Raw genomic sequence first — 23,625 nt, 5'->3', positions numbered from 1 at the left:
TCTGTTACTAGCCTACAGGGAGGTCTATTTCCATTTTCTTGTGCAGACTCTTTTTTGATTTTTAATTTTAATTTTTTTACTTTTTTCCTAAAAACCACCACCACCATCTTTGACTAAACTATGTAGGTTGCTCCAAAAGTAATGCCTCCCATTTATTTCCATGGATACTACAACAGTTACAGACAGCACAATAGCTCTATTTGATAGAGCAAGTTCTCAGCTACATAACACTGTTTCTCAACACAGTCACCACCATTAGCTGTGCCTTTTTGCCAACAATATCTGCAAGTTGCACTCACACAAATCTTCAACAGCAGAGGTGACCCACCTCAATGCCTCCACTGCTGAAATGCACCACCTGTCCCTCATTGTGCTCACATCCACTGTTTGGTCTCCATAAATGTTGATGAACATCAGTGTGTATCATTTTTTCCTCATGGAGGAATTCAATTCACCCCCCCTGCTTCATCCACTTCCATGTCAGACACCATTCTGTCAGACTGCCCTTGTCCTGCTATCTGTCACACGGTAATGGGATGATGGTGGGGAGGTTCAACCTCTATTGCCATCCCACCACCATCCTTTCCTCATCTTGTGGGCCAACATTTTTGGAGCAGCCATCGTCCCTTAAAGGAACGCCTCTTCAGACAGCAGGTAGGAATAGGAATTCTTCAGTCTAGCAAAGACTATATTAAGTAATTTTCAAAATCATGAAAGCGGATTTACTCTGCAGCCCTGACAGTTGATGACACTATGGTAACTTTCAGTTGATCTGCATACAAATTACATCACACCAACAGTAAACAATAGCTAAACTGCCTATATCAACAGCACCAGTTGAGGACCTTCATGAAACCCACCCGGCAAACACTGGGAGATTTCAAGCTGTGCCTCTGCCATAATTCCCAAATTTTCTTCACTGAAGAGTAAAATTTCCAAATGGCTCCGGCCAAAAAGATTCTAAAACCACAGCAACTCTTGTGTTGTTACTGGAAGACTGCAAAAAGCAGCCACAAAGCAGGGGAAGAGGAGGAGAGATTCTGGCAGCCCAGCACTGTAAGTGGCTCCAGCAGGCCCTGACCTGGAGAAAGCAGCCACAATTCTCCCTGCATGGTGCTCCGAAGGAAATTACACTCCTGAATCCTGAACTGTGGTGACTGAAATGCATATGTTCATGTGACTATGCAGTGCTGGTTCTGAGGGCACAAGCTTATGTTAATGCATGTTATTTAGGCTCCCCTGTCCGGTGAGATATCCCAGATCCCCACTTTCTGAGATAGAGGGCACTTAGCTGTATTTAGGAAGTCTAAACACTAATTCCACTTCACTTGACCCAGAAATAGCCAGCAATGTACAACAGAAACAGTACGTCTGCATTCTGAAGCACAAGCACAAACTAATACTAGGGATTACCTGTTTCAAGTGTAGGAAGTTACACTGCTTATAATTAGACCTTAAGGGTAAATGCTCTATATTCAACATGCTTCTTCAGTAAATAAATACAGCTGCAAAGTAAGACCTGAAATATCTGGCTCAGCAGAATTTATGATCTGATGTTTCTGTGGTTCTCTTCAATCGTGCACTGGTCCAGACAACAGAGCCATGTTTTGGACCTGCAATGATGCTGTTATCCCCAAAACACCCCAAACATCACTAAAGAACTTACCTTTCAAAGACACATCGAATGACAACCAGGATTAAGGCAAAAGGGATGCTGAGCAGGAGATCACGAGGCTTAGGGTAGTGGATGTCTTCAGACTCCTTCATGTCCTCCCATGTAATTCCTGGGGGGAGCCAGAACTCGTGCTGCCATAGCCATTCATTCAGAGAGTGTGCCATCCTGGAAGGAAAAGAGACCAGAGTACACTGAGGATGCCTAGCACACAGCAAACCTGTCAGCACAAGCATGTGAGCCAGAGAAAGGATTACACCCTAGCTGAGGTAGCATCTGGCTATGAAGGCAGGTGTGTAACACCTCAGTGCCCAAGGGACTGATAAACTACTCACAGATTTTTATCAGGTGCTCAGTGATTGCAGATTCCTGGCAAGGAAAAAGAAGGAGAAAAAAAAAAAGAAAGCTAAAATGGGATTAAGTGTCTCAAAATTCAACAGAACACTGGTGTAATCCTCAGCAAGATCTATCAGGAAGTTTTAAGTCTAATGCTGCAACTTCACAGGCAAAACAGAGTCCCTTCTACAGGAATGACAGCTTGGTGAAGATAGGCTCCCAGGCTGGCTACCAGCACCCCTCTATATCTACATATCCTTACCTTTTAGTCTTCTCCTCAATATGTACATATCTGTACCATCTAGCCTTTGATCTTTTGTATTTATTTGCTTCTATTTACACACTGCAATTTCACTCTGTGTGTGTGAGCACTCTAATTACTATTATTTTGAGGCTTGCCCTTAAAAAAGGAAGAAGAAAAAAAAGAGAAGCTTATCTTCTGCTTTACATGATTGAGGAAAGTATGTCTAAGTAAGAATTTCTGTGGTAAGCTGGATTCCCAGTGTAATTTTAAAGACCATGACTGAAAGTGTCATTTACATACACGATCAGAGAGTTTAACAGCATAAAAGGCAGTGAAGTGGGTGTAATGAAGCATTCAGCATGAAAATACCATTGCTAGATAATTCTAGCTCATTCACAAATAGGAGTGGTTTTGCCCTCAAATAGAGGCTGCTCATTCTAACTGGTAACAATACAGAGAACACAAGTTCTGAATGTGTCAAACAAACTCTGTGTAGGTAAGGAATACGAGGGAAGGCATGGAATGAGATGCCCATTGAGATTATCTGAAGAGCACACAGGAAATGCCCTGTTATGAAACCAACAGAAAAAGCATGTAATTTGAGCGTCAGACCTGATTATCATAAAACATCTGATCCAGAGGAAGACCAAACTCTGGCCCAATTTCTGCAAGAAGTGCATAACTGGTTGAAAATGAATCATAAATTTGACTTTGAAGACATCTTCAATTCGAGAACAGATGCCTTGTTAGCTAAAATGAAGATCAGGCTTATTCCAGAATTTTGCAGAGTCTGATGGATACCGTCTGAAGCACAAACTCTCTTCTTGATTTGGACTTTATTATTGGAGAGATCAGCAGGGAGGAACGATGATGTTTAACATGAGCAAGCGTAGAGTCCAGCTCTTGGGAAGGAATACTCACATGCATCTGTACAGGTCAGGGGATGACCTGCTGGAGGCGATCGCTGCACAGCAGGACCTGGGGGTCCTGGTGGACAACATGTTGGCCGTGAGCCACCAGAAGGCTAAGGGGATCCTGGGGTGCAATAAAAAGAGCATGGCCAGAAGGGCAAGGGAGGTGGTTCTTTCCTCTGCTCTGCCCTGGGGAGGCCACATTCAGATTAATGTGTCCAGTTCTGGGCTCCCAAGTTCTAAAAAGACAGGAATCTCTTCAAAGGAGTCCAGTGGAGGGCCACAAAGATGACGAAGGACCAGGAGCATCTCCCATATGAGGAGAAGCCGAGTAACACGGGGCTATTTAGCCTGGGGAAAAGACTAAGGGGGATATCCGATCACTGTTTATAAATGTCCGAAGGAAGGTGGAAGGCTAATGGATGAGGTCAGGCTCTTCTTGGTGGTGCACAGCAATAGGACAAGGAGTAATGGCCCAAAACATGAATATGGGAAGTTTGTACTAACATGTGAAAGAACTTCTTTATAGCAAGGGTGATGCAGCACAGGAACAGGCTGCCCATACTGCTGGGGAGTCTCCTTCTATGGAGATATTCAAGACCCGTCTGGATGCCCACCTGAGCCAACTACTGTAGGGAACTGCTTTAGCAAAGGATTGGACCGATTGATCTCTTAAGGTCTCTTGCAATCCCTGCAATGCTGCGGTGCTGTGATTCATCTCAACATGCCTTTTCATCTCATCATAACAGGGAAGAACTGGACCCCATTGCTTCACATTTGACTCTCATTTTTCCTGGAGTATTCACAGTCAATTCACCATGATGACAAAGCTGATTGCAAATATAAGAATATTTGACATAAAGTGAATGCAGATTTTCTGAGCATTTAAGATATGCAAAGCGGGAAAATGCTTTTCCCTTTCCAACAAAGGAAAAAAAACCATACTAAAAATGCATTCTTCTTCAAGCATTTCCTCATTTCAGCATTTGATATCTAAATAGACAGCACAGAAATAACTCCTAAAAATCAAGGGCCTGATATACTGTAGAACTGTACAAAAGTATGAGGGCTGCTCCAAAAGTAATGCCTCCTAATTTATGATGTCAACCCACAACACCAGAGGCAGATGTTGGTGGGATGGCAGTAGAGTTTGAACCTTCCCACCCATTAAATTTTGTTGCCGTGTGGCAGATGGCAGCAGAGGGACAGTCTGACAAAATGGAATCTGACATGGAAATGTGCATGAAGCAAAGGAGTGGAACTGAATTCCTCCATGTGGAAAAAAAGGTACCCGCTCTTATTCATGGATGCTTGCTGAATACTTATGGGGACCAACCACTGGATGTGACACAGTGAGGGACAAGTGAGGCATTTCAGCAGTGGCAACAGAGATATGAAAGACAAGCCATGTGCTAGATGGCCATGAAGATTTTGACAAGTACAGCGTGAAGCTCTTGTTTGTTGATGGCAAAAATGCACAGCTAATGGTGGTGGCTATTGTCTTGTTTTGAAGCTGAGAATTTGTTCTATCAAATAATGTTATTGTGCCCTTTTTATCTCTTTCAGTTTCCAAGGAAATAAATAGGAAGCATTATTTTCACAGCAATCTACTTAGTAACAGTTAAGGCCACAAGAATAATATTCATCCTTGCTCCAGCACCCAACTTCACTAACTCTGAAAAGAAAACCCAATTCTTTGCCTGATTTCAGTTTGACAATAATCACAGCATTTTCTTCTTTCTGGCGCAGCTTTTGGGACTCTGGGAACTGCTGTTTTACTCCCATTTCCAGGCTGTTATTCATTCTTTCTGTTACCTCTTCTATCAGTGCAATGTCTGGATAAAGACCACAGACACATAAAATGAAGATAACATCTGTTTTAAGAGCCTAACAATCAAGATGTAACAGATTTTAAGTCATCTGCCAAATCTGGCCTGGACTTCCCAGAGAGCTGGGCAGAGAAGAACCCTAGGAAGTTCAACAACAGCAAGTGCAGAGCCCTACATCTGGGGAGGAATAACTACACGCATCAGTACAAGAAGACCTGGGTGTCCTGGTAACCAAGAGGTGACCACGCACCAGCAGTGTGCTCTGGTGGCCAAGAAGCCAATGGGATCCTGAGGTGCATTGCACAGAGCGTGGCCAGCAGGGCAAGGGAGGTGCTGCTCCCCTCTGCTCTGCTCTGGGGAAGCACAGCTGGAGCACTGCGCCCAGTGCCGGGCTCCTCACTTCAAAAAAGACAGGGAACTGCTGGAGAGAGCGCAGTGGAGGGCTGCAGAGACGGGGGGGCACAGAGCATCTCCTGGTGGGGAAACTGAGAGCCGTGGGGCTGGTCACCAGGAGAAGGCTGGGAGGGACCTGACCAGTGCTGACCAATATCTGAAGAGTGGTGTTTAAGTGGATGGAGCCAGGCTCTGTTCAGCCATGCCTGGTGACAGAACAAGGGACACTGGGCAAAACTGGAACCCAGGGAGTTTCATCCGAACATGAGGAAGAACTTCTTTACTGTGAGGCTGGCAGAGCCCTCGCACATGCTGCCCACAGAGGTGGTGGGGTCTCCTTCTCTAGAGATATTCCCCAGACACTTTCCTATGCAGCTGCTGTAGTGAACTGCTTTGGAGAAGCCAGACTGGGGGATCTCCAGAGGTCCCTTCCAGCCCCTCAGGTTCTGAGATTCTGGGATCTTTTAAGACTCAATGATTCTGGGGCAAAGTGCCACCTAATTTCTCCTACAATTGATGTTTTAATTGGGAACATCTGCTATCTGCTGCTATCCCCTTTTCTTCTGCCTTGCCTGTTGTGATTCAGCAAAGGCAACTGAAACCAGAACCATAGCAGAGTGGTAACAGGACTCACACTACATTAAAAAGAGAGAAGCGAGCTGAAGCACACATACTTTCATGCAAGATAAATCCTTTCAGACTACTCAGTAAGCATGCTGTTCATCAGTACAGCTCTGTATGGATCACACAATTGCACTAAACCAAAGAGCCAAGTTTTCAGGATGTCCTCAAGACTCCCAGATTTCTGCACAAAATCATACAGTTTCAGATCAGAAATTGTGTATGTAGAAACAAATAAGGTGAGTATGGACTTAGCCAGCAATTAATTCAGTATACTGTCACTGTGAAGCATGGTGATCATTTTCCAAAATAGCTTATGCACTTCAGATAGGTAGCAAATAGCAACCAGAAAAGTAAGGTAACCTAAGCAAGGGGTTTGAACCAAAAACAGCTCTACAAGACATGAAAGACACTGATTTCAAAAGCGTTTGTAAATCCTCTCAGCTGTTAAAAATCTCAACTGTAGTCGGGAGAAGCAATACAATGCAGAGTTTTTTCACTCTGATATGAAACTGTGAAATTTGAATTGGTCTTCTCATCCTCAACATTCATCTCCATACTTTAGCCTGAGAAGATCTCCAGCTTGCAATTAGATACTGTAACTATAAAGGACACCAAGAATACCAAAGAGAACTACAAGGAGAAATTACACTTTCTTCCTGTCCCAGCTCTTCGGAATACATTTTTTCAGTGCTACAGGGCTGCTCCACAGTGCAGATAACAGGTATGTCAGGGAAAGTTGCTGTAATAGCAATCACACAACCACAAATCCTCCCTCCAGAGCTCCACATATCTGATAGCAGCATGGGTCTGATGGAGGACAGAAACTAACTGCTAACAGTTCTCTGCAGGGAGCATATGAAATGAGTCTTCCCATTTACTTCGGGGGAATATAGACTCAAAGTGCTAAGGAAGTAAACAGCCATTATCTAATCTACTCCCATGTGCAAAACACAGTCGGGATCATCTTCCTGAAAGATTTATTTATCTCTGCTATCTTTACACAGCACAAATATAGAAAAGGATAAAGGATGAAGCAACATATTTCCCTTTTTGCAATTCAGACAGGCTGAGCTCTCAAGCTGAGGCAGCTGGAAAGCTGAAGACAATGGTGTTTCTAAAATGCTCTTTGAGCATCCCCAGAAAAGCATAAACCAGTCCATTTCTTTTTGAAAAGTTCTTTAGGACTCTCAGAACATCCTGGGTAACTTTGTAATAACACTCAGGATGGAGCTCTATCTCTCCAGCTCTGATACAAGAGTCACAAAAAGACAACTTCTTTCACAGAGAAGAGTTCAGCAGGAACAAAGGAAAAAACAGTACTGCAAACACTCCCCTATATGTGACATGCAGCAGAGCAGCATCCGGATTTCACAGACAGCAAATACCATGCTAGATGCTGAAGGAATAGCAGTAAGTTTGTAGTAAAATACGTATGTGAAGATTAAATCAGAAATAGTGAAGTATCACAATTATGCCAAGGGGCATAAAGGAAGGCTCAGGCTGTAACTCAGGCTGTAACTGTGGGAAGGCACCCTACATATACACTGATAAGGCTCCTGGAAGTCAACACAAAATGTCCTGAAGCAACTGTCCGGACTGGTGCACTGACATTGCTACATTTTGCCACTCTTGATTTTTTGCTTTTTAACTTGTGATAAACCTCTCCTTTGAGCTGCAGCAAACTGCAGAAATGGCTCCGCTGTGCAGATGGAATGTGCTGCAGCATCTGAGCACTGCAGAGAGCAGCACAACGGGGCTCCATGAAACCTGAGCCGAAGCTTAGTAACACTGCTATGCCTGAACCCCTCAGGGACATATTTCTGTAGTTTCACTTTCAAAACAGAACGGTTGGAGAAGCAGCTGGAAAGGTTACTCCTCGCCTCGTAGTTAAAACAGCCAAGCAGGTTTACCCAGACAGCGTAACTGTTGCTTACATCTTCAAAGAGCTATTCTGCTGCTTCACCTGCAGAATCTATTCCCAGGCCAAGCATTAATACCAAGTGCATGATACTCATAGAACTTTGCGTATGTGAAATAGGAGTGAGAGAGAGAGAAACAAGTCTTCTTAAAGAACTAGGTAATTACAATGTATAAATAATATAAATGTCCATAATAATAAATACAAAAATATGCTGGAGTTTTTAATTTGCTTTTTGACTCATCAGCATTCCCTCCCTCAACCATTTTGCTCGTCTTAACGTCTGCACAGCACTCACTGGGAACACAGATGTGGCAGTGAGTCAGGTCTCTGCTGTTGCAATTCTTACCCCACAGCAGAGAACTTCCAACACCTTTCCAAGTTTCAATATGCAACTCACTAACCTCCCTCCTCCTCTCCTCCACATGAGGAAACATTTAGATTTAGGAACATCCCAGCCTGCGTTGAGCCACTTTCTGCTTTTTGCTACAACAGGCAACAACCTTCTTACAGAAGGGTACCATATTAGAGGTTTTTGCAGCAATTACTTACATTGAAAACCATTCCTAAACTTCATCCTCAGTGGGTACAATCTAACTATAATTAAGAACATGAATGCCACTTGCTTTTGTATCAGCACAGGTTCTTACCGTTCATAGACGAGCAGTACTTTTCTCTCATCCTTCATTTGTCCCAGCTAAACAAGTATGTGACTTCTAATTATCTCCTAACATAATGAGCCACAGCTGAAGAAACAGAAAATCTCTCTTTGCAGATTCTTCCGTTCATGGCTACACTGTGAACAAAACTTCTGAGGAAGCGTCTACCTTTAACATCACCATTTTTAATATAAATGCATGTTATTAGTTCCCACTTTCACAACCCTTCCCTTCATCTGATTCCTCTTACTCGGCCTAGGAAGGCCTTCCAGTTCTCCATCATACCACAGGCGGTCCGTTGTCCGAAGATGGATTAGCCGAGTTGTGTGGATAATGCCACAGACAGAAACATCCACAAAGCGCCTCCGGGTCAGGCACAAGTCTGCCAAGCCTAATTAGCGTAAGTGTATCATTATGCTAACTACCTCACTGCCAGAACCAGCTCAGGTACTCCTGCAGCAGACTTCCTGGTGGAGCCAGTTTTCCCAGGATTTAATTAACCACCAGCAGCACAGAAGTGCCACAGGGGAAATTATTAATTAATGTGGAATCACACCCCCATGTGGATGCAGTTACATTGCTTCTGAGTTCAAACCGCTTTATGTTTGTTGGTGTTTTCTTTTTGTTGGTGGTGTTTTCTTGTTTTACTTTTGTTTGTTTTTTGTTCTTTTTTTGCATGAGGCTACAGCTGAAATAACTAGAACCAAAAAATGCATCTCAAATCTTGATAATTTGAGAGTAGATTCAAGAGTGCCCCAAAAAATCATCAATTTTCTGGTTTACTTGTGGCTGTTTTCAGTTAACATAAATACATTTTTTGCCAATTTTCAAATAGAATGTATGGAATTGCAACACAAAATTCAATCTTGTCTCTTTATCAGATGTTTATAAGCCCTCTCCTAGCAGGGAGAAATCTCCCTCCCTTCACAGACATGCCTTATTCATGTCATCGCTTTTTGGCAGTATGTACATCTGTGAGCAGCTGTTTCCAAGGGTGAAGCAGAGGAAGAGTAAAACTTTATCAGAAATCTCTAACAAACACCTCAAGACCTCAGTCATTAAAGCCTCTTGCACTGACCCAAACCGATGCGTTACTTTCACAAAAACAAGGTCAAATATCCCACTAGCTTTATGCCGCTGTTGTTGACTATGTTTTAATTAAAAAAAAAAAAAAAAAAAAAAAAAAGTTTTGTTACTTAAATACATTAACTATATAATGTATTTTATGAAGGCTGCTCCACAAATAGTGCCTCCTATTTCCTCAAGTTGGCCCATGACATCAGAGGCAGACGTTGGTGGGATGGCAGTAGAGGGTGAACCTTCCCACCAGTATCCGTTACATTTTGTTGCTGTGTGACAGATGGCAGCAGAGGGGCAGTCTGACAAAATGGGTCTGATGTGCAAGTGCAGATGGAGCAAGGGGGTGGAGCCGAATTCCCTCACGCAGAAAGAATAGCACCCATTGACATGCATTGACACCTGCTGAACGTTCACAGAGACCAACCAGTGGATGCAGCACACCGCAGGGGGTGGCATGCTTCAGCAGCAGTGACAGCAACAGAGGTGCAGACTGTTACAAGCATGGCATGCACCTCTTGTTCTCTGCTGGAATGCACAGCTACTGGTGGTCACTACGTTGAGAAACAGAGTTTTGCAGATGAGAACTTGCTGTATCAAATAGCGTTACTGTGCTCCTTGTATCTGTTGTAGTTTCCATGGAAATAAACAGGAGTCATTACTTTTGGAGTGGCACACATACACTTGGTCCAAGACAATTCCCGTTCTCTCAGTGCAGCCCAGGCAAGCCAAGAGGTTGGACACCCTAATGGTTAGGTTGTAGAAACAGAGTCCTACTTAAATTTATAAAGGTTCCCTGTTACTTTAAATTCTCAGAGCCACTGTATTCCAGTCCTGCACTTGTCCTTATTTTTTGATTTAAGGTTATCACTGTATGTTATGCACTTGAATCTTTAACTAAGAAATCAATGATTCAGATACTATCTTCATCAGTTCCCTCGCAATAGCTTTCCTAGACAGCTTCTGACCTAATTCATACCTCCCATAATCCTGATGTCTTTCACTGCAGCTAAAACTGCTTGTTAGAACGGTGTGAGTTGCAAGTTCAAACATGAAATGTACTGCAGTTCTCTCACAGAGAAATAAATAATTTTAACAAAGTAAGCTCAGTTTAACATAACAAAGGCTAAGACAGAGATTATCCAATTCCAGTCACTTGAAGGGAATGCATTAACCTTTCCAAATTTCATCCCAGCTTCCATATGCTCATTTCCATTTCCTCATCCCTGGGGATATATCTGCCCTCTGATCTCACCTTATCAATATTTCCTTTGCCTGGTATCACTCTCATTCCTTATTTCTGTGTTAGTTTCTCCCCACTTCAATTTTAAGACTTTCTTATCCTTCACACAAATTTAACCACAGACAGCCAGTGACTAAGGAACACAGCTGAAATTTATCAGTTAAGAAAAATGCCTTTCTAAGAATGTCCTTTGATAGCAAAAAGCATTCAAAAGCTTTCCTTGTAGTAGCCCTCCGTTGTCTCTTAGCCTTCAGTCTCTTGGTCTGCCTTCTCATTTTGTCAAAGTAACTTTCCTCAGAAAAACACCACCCTATACACCTCTTTCAGCTTCTCCTGGAGGTGTATAGTAGGTCTGCTTACTTTGGCTGTAGCCAATACAGAACCTCCAATCACGAGTGGCTTCTGGTACTGGATTCTGGATTCTTGGGCACAGACAATTGTTTTCTGCAGCTAGTTCTGCTTTATTTCTCCTCTGTTCCCCAGCTTTCTCATCTTTTTCTCTTGTGATTCTTGTCCTCAAGTTATGGCATAATCTCCACTTTGTTTTTGTGTGAGACAGGACTTTGTCAACCCATTGTCAACCCATTCTAGCGATGAAAAAGAATCTTCTTCCATTCTGTATTTTTAGCACTAAGTTCTCCCAGCCTCACCCTCCTCACCCAGACTTTGTTCTCCACATCCTGTCCTCTGGAAGCTGGCTGTAAACTTGAAATGATTTATACAGCGTTGCCTCTCCACCAGTGACTGCTTATCCTCAGCTTCCTGGCTTCCAGATGTTATCACTTTATTCTACCAGTCGATATTTCCTACCAAATCATCTCATACAATAATAAATTCACTTTGCAATTCATCATTTTCAATGGAATGTGACTATTTGTTTACTTCCACTACTAGTCCAGCAGAAGCTTGATTCTTCACTCCTAGTTTTAAAAGCAGAATCACAGAGTTTGCCTCTGCAACCAGGAAAACATCTCTTTTCAGCCCACAGAGCTGGGTTGTGCTTCTTTCCTACTTAGACTTCCCAGTTATTCACCAACTTCAGCCCTGTCCCTTCAGCATGGGCTGAGCATGGGCTACTCTGTTCAAAAGAGAAAAGTTTCTTTAATATCCACTATCCCAGAAAAAGCATAAAACTCCCCAAAGAAATGCTGGAAGCTACAAATCAAAGCCTAGCAAAACGACAAACTTGATTAGCTAGATCTTCAAGGAACAACTCTTCCTTACCCAGCATAAGTTACTCACTAACTTCCATACCTTGTGGTCTGCTCACCACCTTCTTGGCTGCTGCTCTGACTGCTGGCTGCTCAACTCCCAGGTAGACTGCCAGGTCAACAGCACAGCATTCAGGTTGCCATCAGACAGCCACGTCAGAATGCAAATTACACAGCTGTTCATCCCTTCCTGAGGGGGATGGGTATGATCCTTTGATTTTACTCAGTAAAAAAATAGTGCTAGTTTTTATTGCACTAGTGTAAAACAAGGCCAAAAAAGGCAGTAAGTACCTCTGGTTTCTCCATGTCTTTGGTAAGGAGTGCTAAGAATAGTGGGTTCACATTTTTCTGAGCCTTCCATTTGCTTGCAGAAGCCCTTCACATCCCTCACTCAAGCTCAGCTTTTGCCTTCTCAATTCTTGCGAGCTTAGACAATACTTCTCTATTCCTCCTGCCCAGCCAGCCACACTTCCACCTTTTTCATACTTCCATTCTGTGTTTGAGATCCATCAAAATTTCATGTTTACCCCTGCTTGTCATCCTTGTAAGCACATTTAGAAATAGAAATATCACGGCTGTTCTCCTCCTTCAGACCCTTAAAGAAGCTTCTCTATTAAAGCTGAAGAAACTTGGGTTAAACCACAGCAGCAACAAGTCTCAGAAACAAAGTGCTATCTCATGTGAAAAACAGCAGACAAAAGCTGAAGATCTTCAGATTCCTATGCCTCTATTATGAAATGAAATGTTCCTTTTGACCATGAGGTAGCAAACTTTGAACAAAAATATCATGTTCTACCATCACTGTGAAAAAGACTACAAACCATACTCCTGCTACGTAGTAAGAACACCAGACACTGCTAGCAGCCAGGTAAGCCGATGGAGGCATCCCAAGAACCAGCTAGAATGTCCCCTCAAAGTACAGAGGCATGTATTATCAGCTCTGCGTTCCTTGAAAGCTTATAAATGTAAGATGCAAGGAGGAGGAACGTATAAAATCAGGTCAGCTACTTAGCAATTTCTTCATTATTATTTCTAATGCCTGTCATTTCCTCCAGCCTCTCTGCAGATTGATTGACCTGAGGAAGAAAACCAAGTCATTGGGTTCAGGCGACAGTAAGACCACATAAAGAAATCAAAAGGAAGCTTACTTCAACCTTAAGCGCACATCTCCTTTCTCTCAATTCATCAATACCAAACAGAGCTAGGCAAAGCAAATCTTAGGAAGTCCTTTTCCTTTAAACTGAGTCAGGAGACTGTGAATAACTGCCAAAAAGCCTTCTAAACAGAAATGCTATGTATCCCCAAAGACTGTACAAACAAGCAGAGATTTTGGAGGGAGAAAGGAAGAAAAAAGGAATCACACTCTGTGAGAGTCCACACTGAATAAGGCTGAAAACTTTAACCATGAAAAACAATTATTGCAGGAAATTCTCAAAAAAAACCCCAAATCTTCCAAGGAAAGTTCTGGCCTTCTAAGCTGAGGTCCAGTACATGGAGGCTCAGATGCTGGAGAAACAGGAACTACATTTCCATATCTTTCATATGTACCCCTGACATCTTTTCCACTGATTTTTCAACTGATTATCAATATTCCTGTTTCTGGACCTCAAAATGTTTAATTCTAACTATTAAGGTGAAAACCTGTGAAAAATAAGTAGTGGAGAGTAGGTTCAAATTTCCAAGTCTTAGGCCATACTTTAATCACATCTTCAAACTTTTTGATGCAATCATGAACGCTAGGAAATGCTCTTGCTGTATAAACTGAAATTATAATACCATTTCCAAGTGAGGAAGAGAAAGGCAGAATTAAAATACCACGCAACTCTCAATAAAGTCTTTTTCACATAAGCTCACGTAACAGCACAGTGCTTGTCCAACGTGTCACCTGATTTTCAGCCCACTCAAAGCATAAATGTGCCTTATTAGTCACATGGTTCAGGTTTGACGGCCCTTTGTAGCTTCTTCTCAGGAATCAGTCTTGGCTAGGCTTTCTGCTCTGTTCCATGAGGTCCCACTGAACTCCCAAATTGCTAATCTTAGGTCAAAATGAGAGAATCTGTTGTGATAAATAAGAAAATGGAAAGACAAAGGAACAAAGCTAAAACACCAGAGTGGAACTGGATCATCTTGAATGCCAAAATAGACTAGAAAAGAGCTTATCAATCATTCCACACAAGATGAGTTTGTTTGCATGAGGCTGAAGGAAGCCTCATTACATAACGGCTTGGCACACCTACGGGTGCAGATCATGGCTTTTCACACAATCCCCACTCTCCTCCTTCACGCAGGGAACACACAGGCTTTAATTACTTTCTACCAGCTGGCTCTGAATTTCAGTATCAACAGTTCCATCAGTTTCCCAGGTTATGTGTTCCCACAAACTCCCAGGCAGCTTCAAAGCCCAAGAGAGAAAAAATGAAACATTAATTACCCTAAAATTAAGATTCTTTAAATGATAAGCTTTTAATACATTTTTATTATTATTATTCTTTAATTTCAAAACACAAAACTTACAATTTTATCTGAGATCAACGCCTACATTCCCAATTATCACTCTGTGACCACTTCTTAATCGGTAATGCAATCTAACACGTGATAATGCTTATTAAAAATATGTATATGTATTTCAGTATCTATCAGTGCACCAACAATTCAAATGCAGAATGTAAAACTCTCAAATTCTTTCAACAGCGATTCTCCCTCTTCATTCTTTTTCTAGAAGAGTACCCAATATCACGAGAACCTGCACCCCTGTGCTTTACCTCCTACATCAAAACACCATCACAGGCCAATTATTTACCACGTTACTTCACGTTGCAGCTGCACCGCGCCGTGCATCCAGCAATTCCAGCTTTCTGAATGTGATGCACGATGGGATCATTTCCACGAGAAATCCCAACAAATGCACACAGAGATTCCTTACACTATTCAGCCTGGGTGGCCTTCTGTCTGTTATTAACAGCTCCTCCATAAGCAACAGCTTCTGCCTCTCTCTATTGAGTAGTCCCTGTACTACACTGCAGACGTGATGGGACTGTGACAGATGACCCAGATGCCACATTTCTTCTATTCTGCATTCGCTCTACAATAAATACATGGATCTGCCTCTAGCCATATCTGCCCTGTAGCCATCAGTTCAGCCCTGCCTGTGCCGGGACAATCACACCTGTACCGGATACAGAGCCTGAATGAGCCAACGGAGCCAAGGCCAGAGTGACAGCCACAGACATTGTGGCCTCACTGCACAAAGCAAACGTCTTCGGCTGCACTGCTGGCTCAGAGCGCTGCCGGCTGAGCTCAGGGTTTATTTTTAAAATACAGATCCTCAGGGTCATTTTCTCCTTTCTTCAGTTCACCACAAATCGATGTCGTTACTGGGGGAAAACAACCTTACAAGAAGAATCCTGTAACAATCACTATTTCAGGAATTCTGAATTTATGGTTTCACTTCAGTGTCATCTCCAAATAGATAAAATCTTCTGGTCTTTTCTTTGAAAATATCAAACGTTCTCTGACATATCTTTCAGATCCCCCAGAATTAGTTGATCATTTACATACACACAAAGGCAGATGGACAGTAAGGAAGGAGTTGCCCCAGAAAGCTCAGGCAGTACCCCCAGTGGGTAAAAACATTACCAAAACACAACCTGAGCAGAGCCTGTTTCCCTCCTTCAAGATTCTTTTGCCTTGTTTTGATGCAGAGCCCTGGTGCTTGTTCTGCTGGAAGGCATATGCCATACTCGTGTCTGTTGCCATCTGCACAATAACCTCATAAACATCTGAAGAGCCTTTTGATTTTTGGAACTCACTTTTAAAGTAAAGAAACTCATAACCAGCTTCAAAAAAACCTAAATCTTTAGACTAATGGGATTACCACAGTTGGTATTCTTAGACCATATTTTCTATGTTTTCAAACTAAGTCTACTCTTGCATTAACTAAAACCAAAGCATATTTTTAAAAGGAATGGAGAACATGCATTGGGTCCTCAACACAGTATGCAATTATGATCAAACCATGCTGAGGTGTGCTCTGCAGCAAACACAAATACCTACAGAAATCAGCCTCAACAGAACAAACAGCCTTCAGTATGTTTTCAAGTCTGGGAAGAACAGATTCATTTCTCTTTAGCTTGAAGACCCTACCATGAAATGCCAGTGGAATTAAGTATCAAATTTTGATGCAGACGTCCTAAAGGCTAATTTATGCATACAACAGGGACCCACAATGAAATGAAAGCCTTTACCTCAAAGACAACAGAAGTTGAGGATATGGAACAAGGGCACTGGCATGAGGACCAGGGAGAGTAGCTCTGTCTTCCTCTTCAGAAAGCAGTGATGTGCCGGTGGAGCACAGTGGGTTGCACAGCTTAGCCCTTCAATGGCAGCCTTGCAACAGACATCAGCCCAGGTAGGTAACAGCTCCTGGAACTGTCTGGTGCTGCGTAATGAAACAAGAGTGCACTGCCTATGCTTTATCTCCTGCTGGGCAAGGATGCAGTGCCCTGGCTCTTGGCAGTGTTTTCTATACACTTGTTCATCAGATGTTCTCCAGATCCAGAGACTGAGCTAGCTGGAACTTTTACAACACAGCCTGCAGTGCACTGCATTGCCATGCAAATAGCAGCATAAATTCTACAACTGTGACATGTTACACTACAGATGTGTATGCAATGCTCAATTAATGCATTAATTCTTTTTACTATTAAGAAATAATTATACAATCTATTTTTAAGTAAGTTCTTGTATCAGATAACAACCTTTGCTTTCCCCTTTGCCCTCAGGTGAACATACATGTGTTCTTGCTACAGCGAAGAAAGTTGGAATGGACATTAGCAGTGCAAGCAGGAGATAAGACACAGACCACAATAAACCATCCTGACACTGGAAATCTCATTACAATTTTGTTCTTATCAACAGGCTCCATTTTCACAACTGAAGCAGAGTCAGCTCAAAACTGCTCTCCCTTGTTTACATTGGATTTTAGTGTGAACCTGTTATGACACAGAAACATTTGGATGCACTCAAAGCGTTCAAATTAAAAAAGAACAAAAAACCTCTATCTAGAATTATGCACTCAGTTTTCAGTATTTCAGAGAACAAACATGCCAGTTAGAGCCCCTAGTACAGAAAATCAAGATGGACAATTTCTTTTGACTTACAAATGTTATTCCTTTGAAATTCTATATTCTCCCCTCTTCTAACTTTGCTTTCACCTGAATAAAGACTGAAGCACGGGCAACTACAGTGAGGGAGGAAGCAGTTATTTCCTTTGCAATTCTCTCAATGATTCTTCCAATTCTACAGCTAACTCAAGAGAGGGGAGGAGTGTTGGTCTCTTCTCCCGGGCAGCAAGAGATGGAACAAGAGGAAATGGCCTTGATTTGCACCAGGGAAGCTTTAGGTTGAATATCAGGAAAAAAACTTTTACTGAAGGGGTTGTGAAGCAGCTTTCCAGGGAAGTACACAGGTCACTTCAAAAGCAATGCCTCCTGTTTATTTCCACAGAAAATAAAGCAGCTACAAAGAACACAACCACACAATTGATAAAGCACGTTCTCAGCTACAAAAGCACTATTTTTCAACACAGTCACCACATTGCCTATGCATTTTCACCAGTGATGAACAAGTTTGCATGCTGCACTTATAAAAATTTACACAAGTGGAGGTGACCCACTGTTTCACAACTGCTATGATGGTGACATTGCTAGGAAAATATTGCCCAAGCAGTCCAACTTCCACTGCGCTCATATCAACTGTTTGGTTTCCATCCACGTTCAGCAAGCGTCAACAAATGTCAATGGGTGCTATTTTTTCCACATGGAGGAATATATAGGAGGCATTACTTTTGGAGCAGCCTTCATAGTTCAGTCACCATTCCTGGGGGTATTTAAAACACACAGAGATGCAGTGCTTATGAACGTGGCTTAGTGGTAGACCTGGCAGTGCTGGGTTAAGGGATGGACCTGATGACCTTCAAGCTCTTTTCCAACCTATATGGTTCTACGATTTTAATGAGTGGAGAGATCCACCAGCCTTGAAATGAAACTGCTGCTCTTTCCAGAGTGAAAGGACTCCCCTGCTGTCTCTGGTTTTGGTAACATACAGACAGGGTAAACCAATAATGCCAACTCACCTGGGCCCTGACCTCCACCCATCACTGAGCAGCACACCCACTTCAGTGCCACATCTCTGTACTCAGCACAGAGGCTCGAGAGGACACATGGGCAGTAAGGCTGGGAAAATCATTTCAGTTAGAATTCTTATTCTTTATGCTTGGGGTAATTTCACCTCGTACCAGTTCATCTGTGCTCTTCACTACCTAGCTTCAAAATCATTTGTTCTGATGAAGCAAGAGATAGGGAAGACAAGCACAAGTGGCCTGGCAGGGTAGAAGAGTTCATTTCTCTCTACAGGAATGCAGCTCAAGCTGCTGCAGAAAACACCTCCCCTGAACTCCAAACCTTCAACTGCTACACCATACCTGGAAATTTCCAGATTCATGTCATCAAGTCCTTATTGACCTCTGGAAGAGGAATCTGCAACACAAAAAAGAAAAAGGAATCATAAGTATTTTACATACATGACCCACAGTAAATTCAACTAACTTGCATGGACCTTCAGCTTCTCAACACACAAAAAGCTCTGTGTTTCTCCTGGATTTCTAATAGAAGTGAGTGGGAAGTCAATCTTTGATCTGAAAGAAACATATACAGTACATGATAGCAAAGATGCATTTTAGAGAGAAGATGAAGAACCTGTCTAAATTCAAGAGCCAGAAAGTAGATTTATTTCAAAAAGCTTTGCATGGATATTGCAAGATATTGCAAGAAATCTGAGTGCTTTAGAAACTGGAGTTATAATGTAGAATAAACATTTAGAAAACACTGCCAGTTTTCTTGTCTTCAGATACTATTTTGTTTTTATAAGAACTTCTCACCATCAAATATACAAAAAAGGTGTAGTCTTTATATGCAGAAGCTTCTCTGAAATCAGTTCTTCCAAAGCTTTGTAAATGATTAGAAACAAAAAAAGAAAACAGTACAATTAACAGAATTAGTAAGAAAAACAATACACTTGTCAAAGGAATTAAGAATGCATCTTCATCTTCGAACTGCTGCCTTGAGGCAAATCTCAACATGACATCTACATCCAGGAGAACAGCTCTTAACCAGAGCTGGAATTATCCTCATGACATGGATGCTGTTCATTACTTTTTGCTCATTCTAGAAAGTGATTTTTAGGTGAATATCCAGGTAAAACTTGTTTGAAGACTGACATACTAACATTCACTAAGGTCTTCAAGTTTCTACACACTCAGGCTTCTGCTCTAGCACTGCTGACTGTCTTCACTTCTACTTGCAAAGTAGTACTACTAAAAACTTGGGGCCTGAGGATTCAGAAACTTTTCAGAAACCTTTAGACAACGATCAGACTTGCATCAGCTATTTTTCCAACAAAACACCCTTTGATCTCTCTTGAAGGCATCTGTTAATGTGCTGTTACCAACACCAAAGGAGCTGTAGAAAAAAAAAAGTAGTTCCCCACCTGTACGACAATGAGAGCTGTCAAAATATCCTGCTACAGATCACAGTTTATTTTCAGGTCTTCCTTTACATATTACAAGTGCTCTCAAATCCATGATACTGTAGATCAACATGTGAACCACTAATGACTGACAGGTGAAGCCCCAGTGACTGGAAAAGGAAAAAAATCACTCCTATTTTAAAAGGGTTACAAGGGAAGACCTCAGGAATTACAAAACAGTCAGCCTCACCTCTGTGCCTGAGAAAATCATGGAACAGATCCTCCTGGAAGCTGTATTAAGGCAAGTGGAAAACAAGGGAGGTGATTTGAGACAGCCAGCACAGCTTCACCAAGGGTAAATCACATCTGACCAATCTAGTGGCCTTCTACGATGGAGTGAATGCATCACTGGACAAGAGAAGAGTGACAAATGTCATCTACTTGAAGTACTGTAAGGCCTTTAACATGGCCCCACACAACATCCTTGTCTCTGAATAGAGAGAGGTGGATTTGAAGGGTGGACTGTTCAGTGGATAAGGAATTGGCTGGATAGCTGCAGCCAAGGAGTTGCGGTCAATGGCTTGATAGCTGGGTGGAGATCAGAGATAAGTGATGTCCCATAGAGGCCCCAGTAGTTTAATATCTTCATTAACAACACAGAAGTGGGAGCGAGCACACCCTCAGCAATTCTGAGGATGACACCAACCTGAACGGTGCAGCCAAAATACCATCCAGGATAAATGCCACCCAGAGGGAACTTGACAGGCTTAAGAAGTGGGTTCACGTGAACCTCATAAAGATCAATGATGCCAAGTGCAATGATGCCACCTGGGTTGGGGCAATCTCACAGCACAGACTTGGGGATGGATGGAGAGAAGCCCTGTGGAGCAGGACTTCAGGATCCCGGTGGATGAAAAGCTGGATGCGAGGCAGAAGTTTGTTCTTGCGGCCCAGAATGCCAACAGCATCTTTTTACAATGGCATGTAGTGACAGGAGAAGAGGCAATGGTTTCAAACCGAAAGGGTAAATTTAGATTAGATACAAGGAATAAATTGTTCATAATGAGGGTGGTGAGGCACTGGAACAGGTTGTCCGAAGAAGCTGTGGAATAACATTTTGTAAGTGCTCAGTGCCAGGTTGGACATGGCCCTGCTCCAGCAAAAGATGCCATGGCAGGGTGGTTGGACTTGACGATGTCTAAAAGCCTCCTCCAACTCAAACCACTTATGAGTTCATAAACACAAAAACAACTCAAGTTATAATAACAGGGATATCTATCTCAAAGGACAGAAAACTATCAGTTCCTTTCTGACATCTTTTTCTCTCTTAGCCCCATTAGGGCATACGAATATAATAAAAAAATCCAAATCAGTTGTCATTCAGAAGAACTCTTGATTGCAGGAACGACTGACAAATTAAGTCCCATGTTTACTGGACAGCACCAGGTCTATAAAAGTCTGGTTACTTTTGTGATATTGGCTCTTCAGAGCTTGCTCCTTCTTTTGGCCAAACATTACTTAAGTTCTGGATTCAAAAGGTTGTCAGAACACTACAGAATAAAAATGATTAAATTATTTTTAATGATTAAAAATGATAAAAATTATTCTGGTTAGAACCAGAATAAAAATGCCTTCAATCAAGTTGGTCACCACATGAGGAGAAAAAGAACTTCCTCAAGTTGAGGAGAAAGGAGCTTTAAAAAGATGCTTTCCTCAGCTCTATTTCTGCAAGAAAAGTGAGTATTAAACTGAAATGTTAAGTATCCGATGATGATATCAAGGATGATATCACAAGGACACAGCCACTGAGCTTCTGATTTCAGACATATTATGAAGCATCCCCATGTAAACTTGGGAAGAAAGAGTGAATAGCTTAGATATCCCTAAGCACCACCATTCATCTTTATTTCTACATGGGTTAGAGCCTCCATAGACACTCTCTAAAAAGTAACAGAAAGGGCACCCACCCGGAAGAAACATTTTTATTTTGCTTAGAGCTAAAATATAGCAATAGTTTCTGCCAGTGATCATGCAGTTTGTAGCAGGAACCCAATCCTTGACTTAAGTAAATAGAAAAGCAGAGTCCCTTTGAATTACCAGACTGACAGACTGCAAAAATAAGCCTAGTTTCTGTGGGCTCAGGAGGATTATAATGCAATAATATAATAACCATTTTTCACTGTATATATTGCTCTCCTTTCCTGCCTGGAAACAACAATCAAACAGAGAAATCCCTCTCTTCTACCTCCTCAATTCTAACACATGAAGGGAATGAGATTAATAAAATTAACATTTCATACGAATTTCACAAGTTTGTAACAGTTTATAATCCAGAACAGGCATTCCTCAACAAGTTGTCTTAACTCCAGATGGTGAGAAATTCTGGCTTAATATCAGGTGCACGGTTCAATTTTGCCAGCTTCTTTACTGGCATGAGCACCTGACCGCCTGTTCTGTCTGTAAACTTCCAGCACACAGCCTTGGGTTAACAATATAAAAACTTTTTTTGTTTGTTTGTTTGGTTGGTTTTTTTTTTTTGCTTTTAGCAGAAATGGAGAAAAGGCTCCTCTGTGATGGCAAGGCTCTGTAACTCTCCTGAATACCTCGATAAACCTGAGCTTGCAGGCAGATGAGTCATCAGCACATTTTCGCATCTTGCAGTTGTCCCTGGTCAGTCAGAGGCAGCCCGGCTCCTCCGGAGGGCCAAAGTCCCACATTTGTCCCCTCCAACAGATCTTCAATTTGACTTTCGCACAACTTACAAACACAACTTCACCATCAACTTGCAAAACGAGAACGGCTTGCCTTCAGCTGCAGATCAGTGGCATAAGCAAACTCAGCAAACATTTTCAAACCTCGCTAGCTAAAATTCAGAAGCCTAAACTCATATTATTCATCAATGCCCAATCTGGAAACATTCACCTCACGCTCTGACACCTAATTTTTCTCTCATTCAACCGCCAGTGCCTCTAAAATCCACTGCTTCAAATGATTCCAGAAGTGGAAACTGCAATATAGCGCCTCCTCTTTTTCGGGAGCAGCTGTCATTGCTCGCAAGAAAAGAAAATGCTTCTTTAATTTCACCGCTCTTCCACGCGAAGCGCTCGGAGCGCAGACGCCCAGACGCCCATCCGAAGGGCTTTTGCGACCTTCCTCACCGCGAACAGCCCGACGCCACCCCTCCCCTCTGTTCTGATCTCATTCTGCCTCGCTGCGCTCCGACAGCGAGCAAAGAACTCTCCCCGTGCAGAAGAGCGGTGTGGCGGATCGCCCTTTTCCTCCCGACCGCCAGCCAGGCCGACCGGCCCCGCTCCACGGCGCGGCAGCAGGTGGGACGCGGATCCGCCCGGCAGCTGCACAGCACGACCCGGCGGTGCCCCGCGCCGCTCCCGCAGCCCCTCCGCGGTCACCGCCTCCCCTCCCCGCAGCCTCCGCCCTCCGCTCCCCGACCTCGATGACTCCGCGCAGCCCCCGGCCCGCCGCCTCCCCGCGCTGCCCCGCTCCGTCCCCGCCAGCGCTCGCTCCCTCTCCCCGCTCCCTCACCTCCGCCTCCCCCGGGCCGCTGCCTCGCTCTCCTCTCCCCCCGGGGCGGCGCTGACCCGGTCTCTCCGGAGACCCGCTCGGCGTCCGGGCCGTGCGCGCCCCGGGCGTGAGGAGGAGGCGGCGTCCGCGGGGCGGGGCCGGGAGGACCGTGCGGCTGAGGAAGGGTCGCCCGCAGACTGTAGGGCTTTAGTAGCTGCTGGGGATGGGGGAGGCGTCGCTGCGGCCTTCTGGTGCCCAAAAGGAGCACAGAAACAGGAGGGAGAGCTACTTTTTATGCTGATAGTGATAGGACAAGGGGGAATGGGTTCTGAACAAAAGGAGGGGAGATTTAGGTCAGGTGTGAGGAAGAAATTCTTTACTCTGAGGGCAGCAAGGCCCCGGCACTGCCCGCAGCTGACCCAGGTCGTGGATGGGCCCTGGACAGGCTGAGCTGGGGGCACC

At 43.2% G+C, this 23,625-nt stretch overlaps 1 protein-coding gene across 4 annotated transcripts in view; it reads right to left on the bottom strand.

The window, feature by feature from the left end:
- Positions 1-23,335, bottom strand: part of CERS4 (ceramide synthase 4) — a 56,619-nt gene extending 33,284 nt beyond the window's left edge. The window contains exons 1-3 of one of the 4 annotated variants that reach the window (XM_048927424.1): positions 23,185-23,335; positions 18,599-18,653; positions 1,667-1,840 (exon numbers count right to left, since the gene is read on the bottom strand). In XM_048927424.1, coding sequence (XP_048783381.1) covers positions 1,667-1,840; positions 18,599-18,618 — 194 coding nt within the window. In that variant the 5' untranslated portion in view covers positions 18,619-18,653; positions 23,185-23,335. Of the gene's footprint in view, positions 1-1,666; positions 1,841-18,598; positions 18,654-19,662; positions 19,809-19,891; positions 20,000-22,244; positions 22,971-23,184 lie in introns of those variants that run through there. The other 3 variants (XM_048927425.1, XM_048927427.1, XM_048927428.1) reach the window with 3 other exon arrangements.
- Positions 23,336-23,625: the final 290 nt, after the last annotated feature.

Source organism: Lagopus muta, chromosome 26, assembly GCF_023343835.1.
Source record: "Lagopus muta isolate bLagMut1 chromosome 26, bLagMut1 primary, whole genome shotgun sequence".
Taxonomy (NCBI): domain Eukaryota; kingdom Metazoa; phylum Chordata; class Aves; order Galliformes; family Phasianidae; genus Lagopus; species Lagopus muta.
This window is presented reverse-complemented; position numbering and strand designations above follow the sequence as displayed.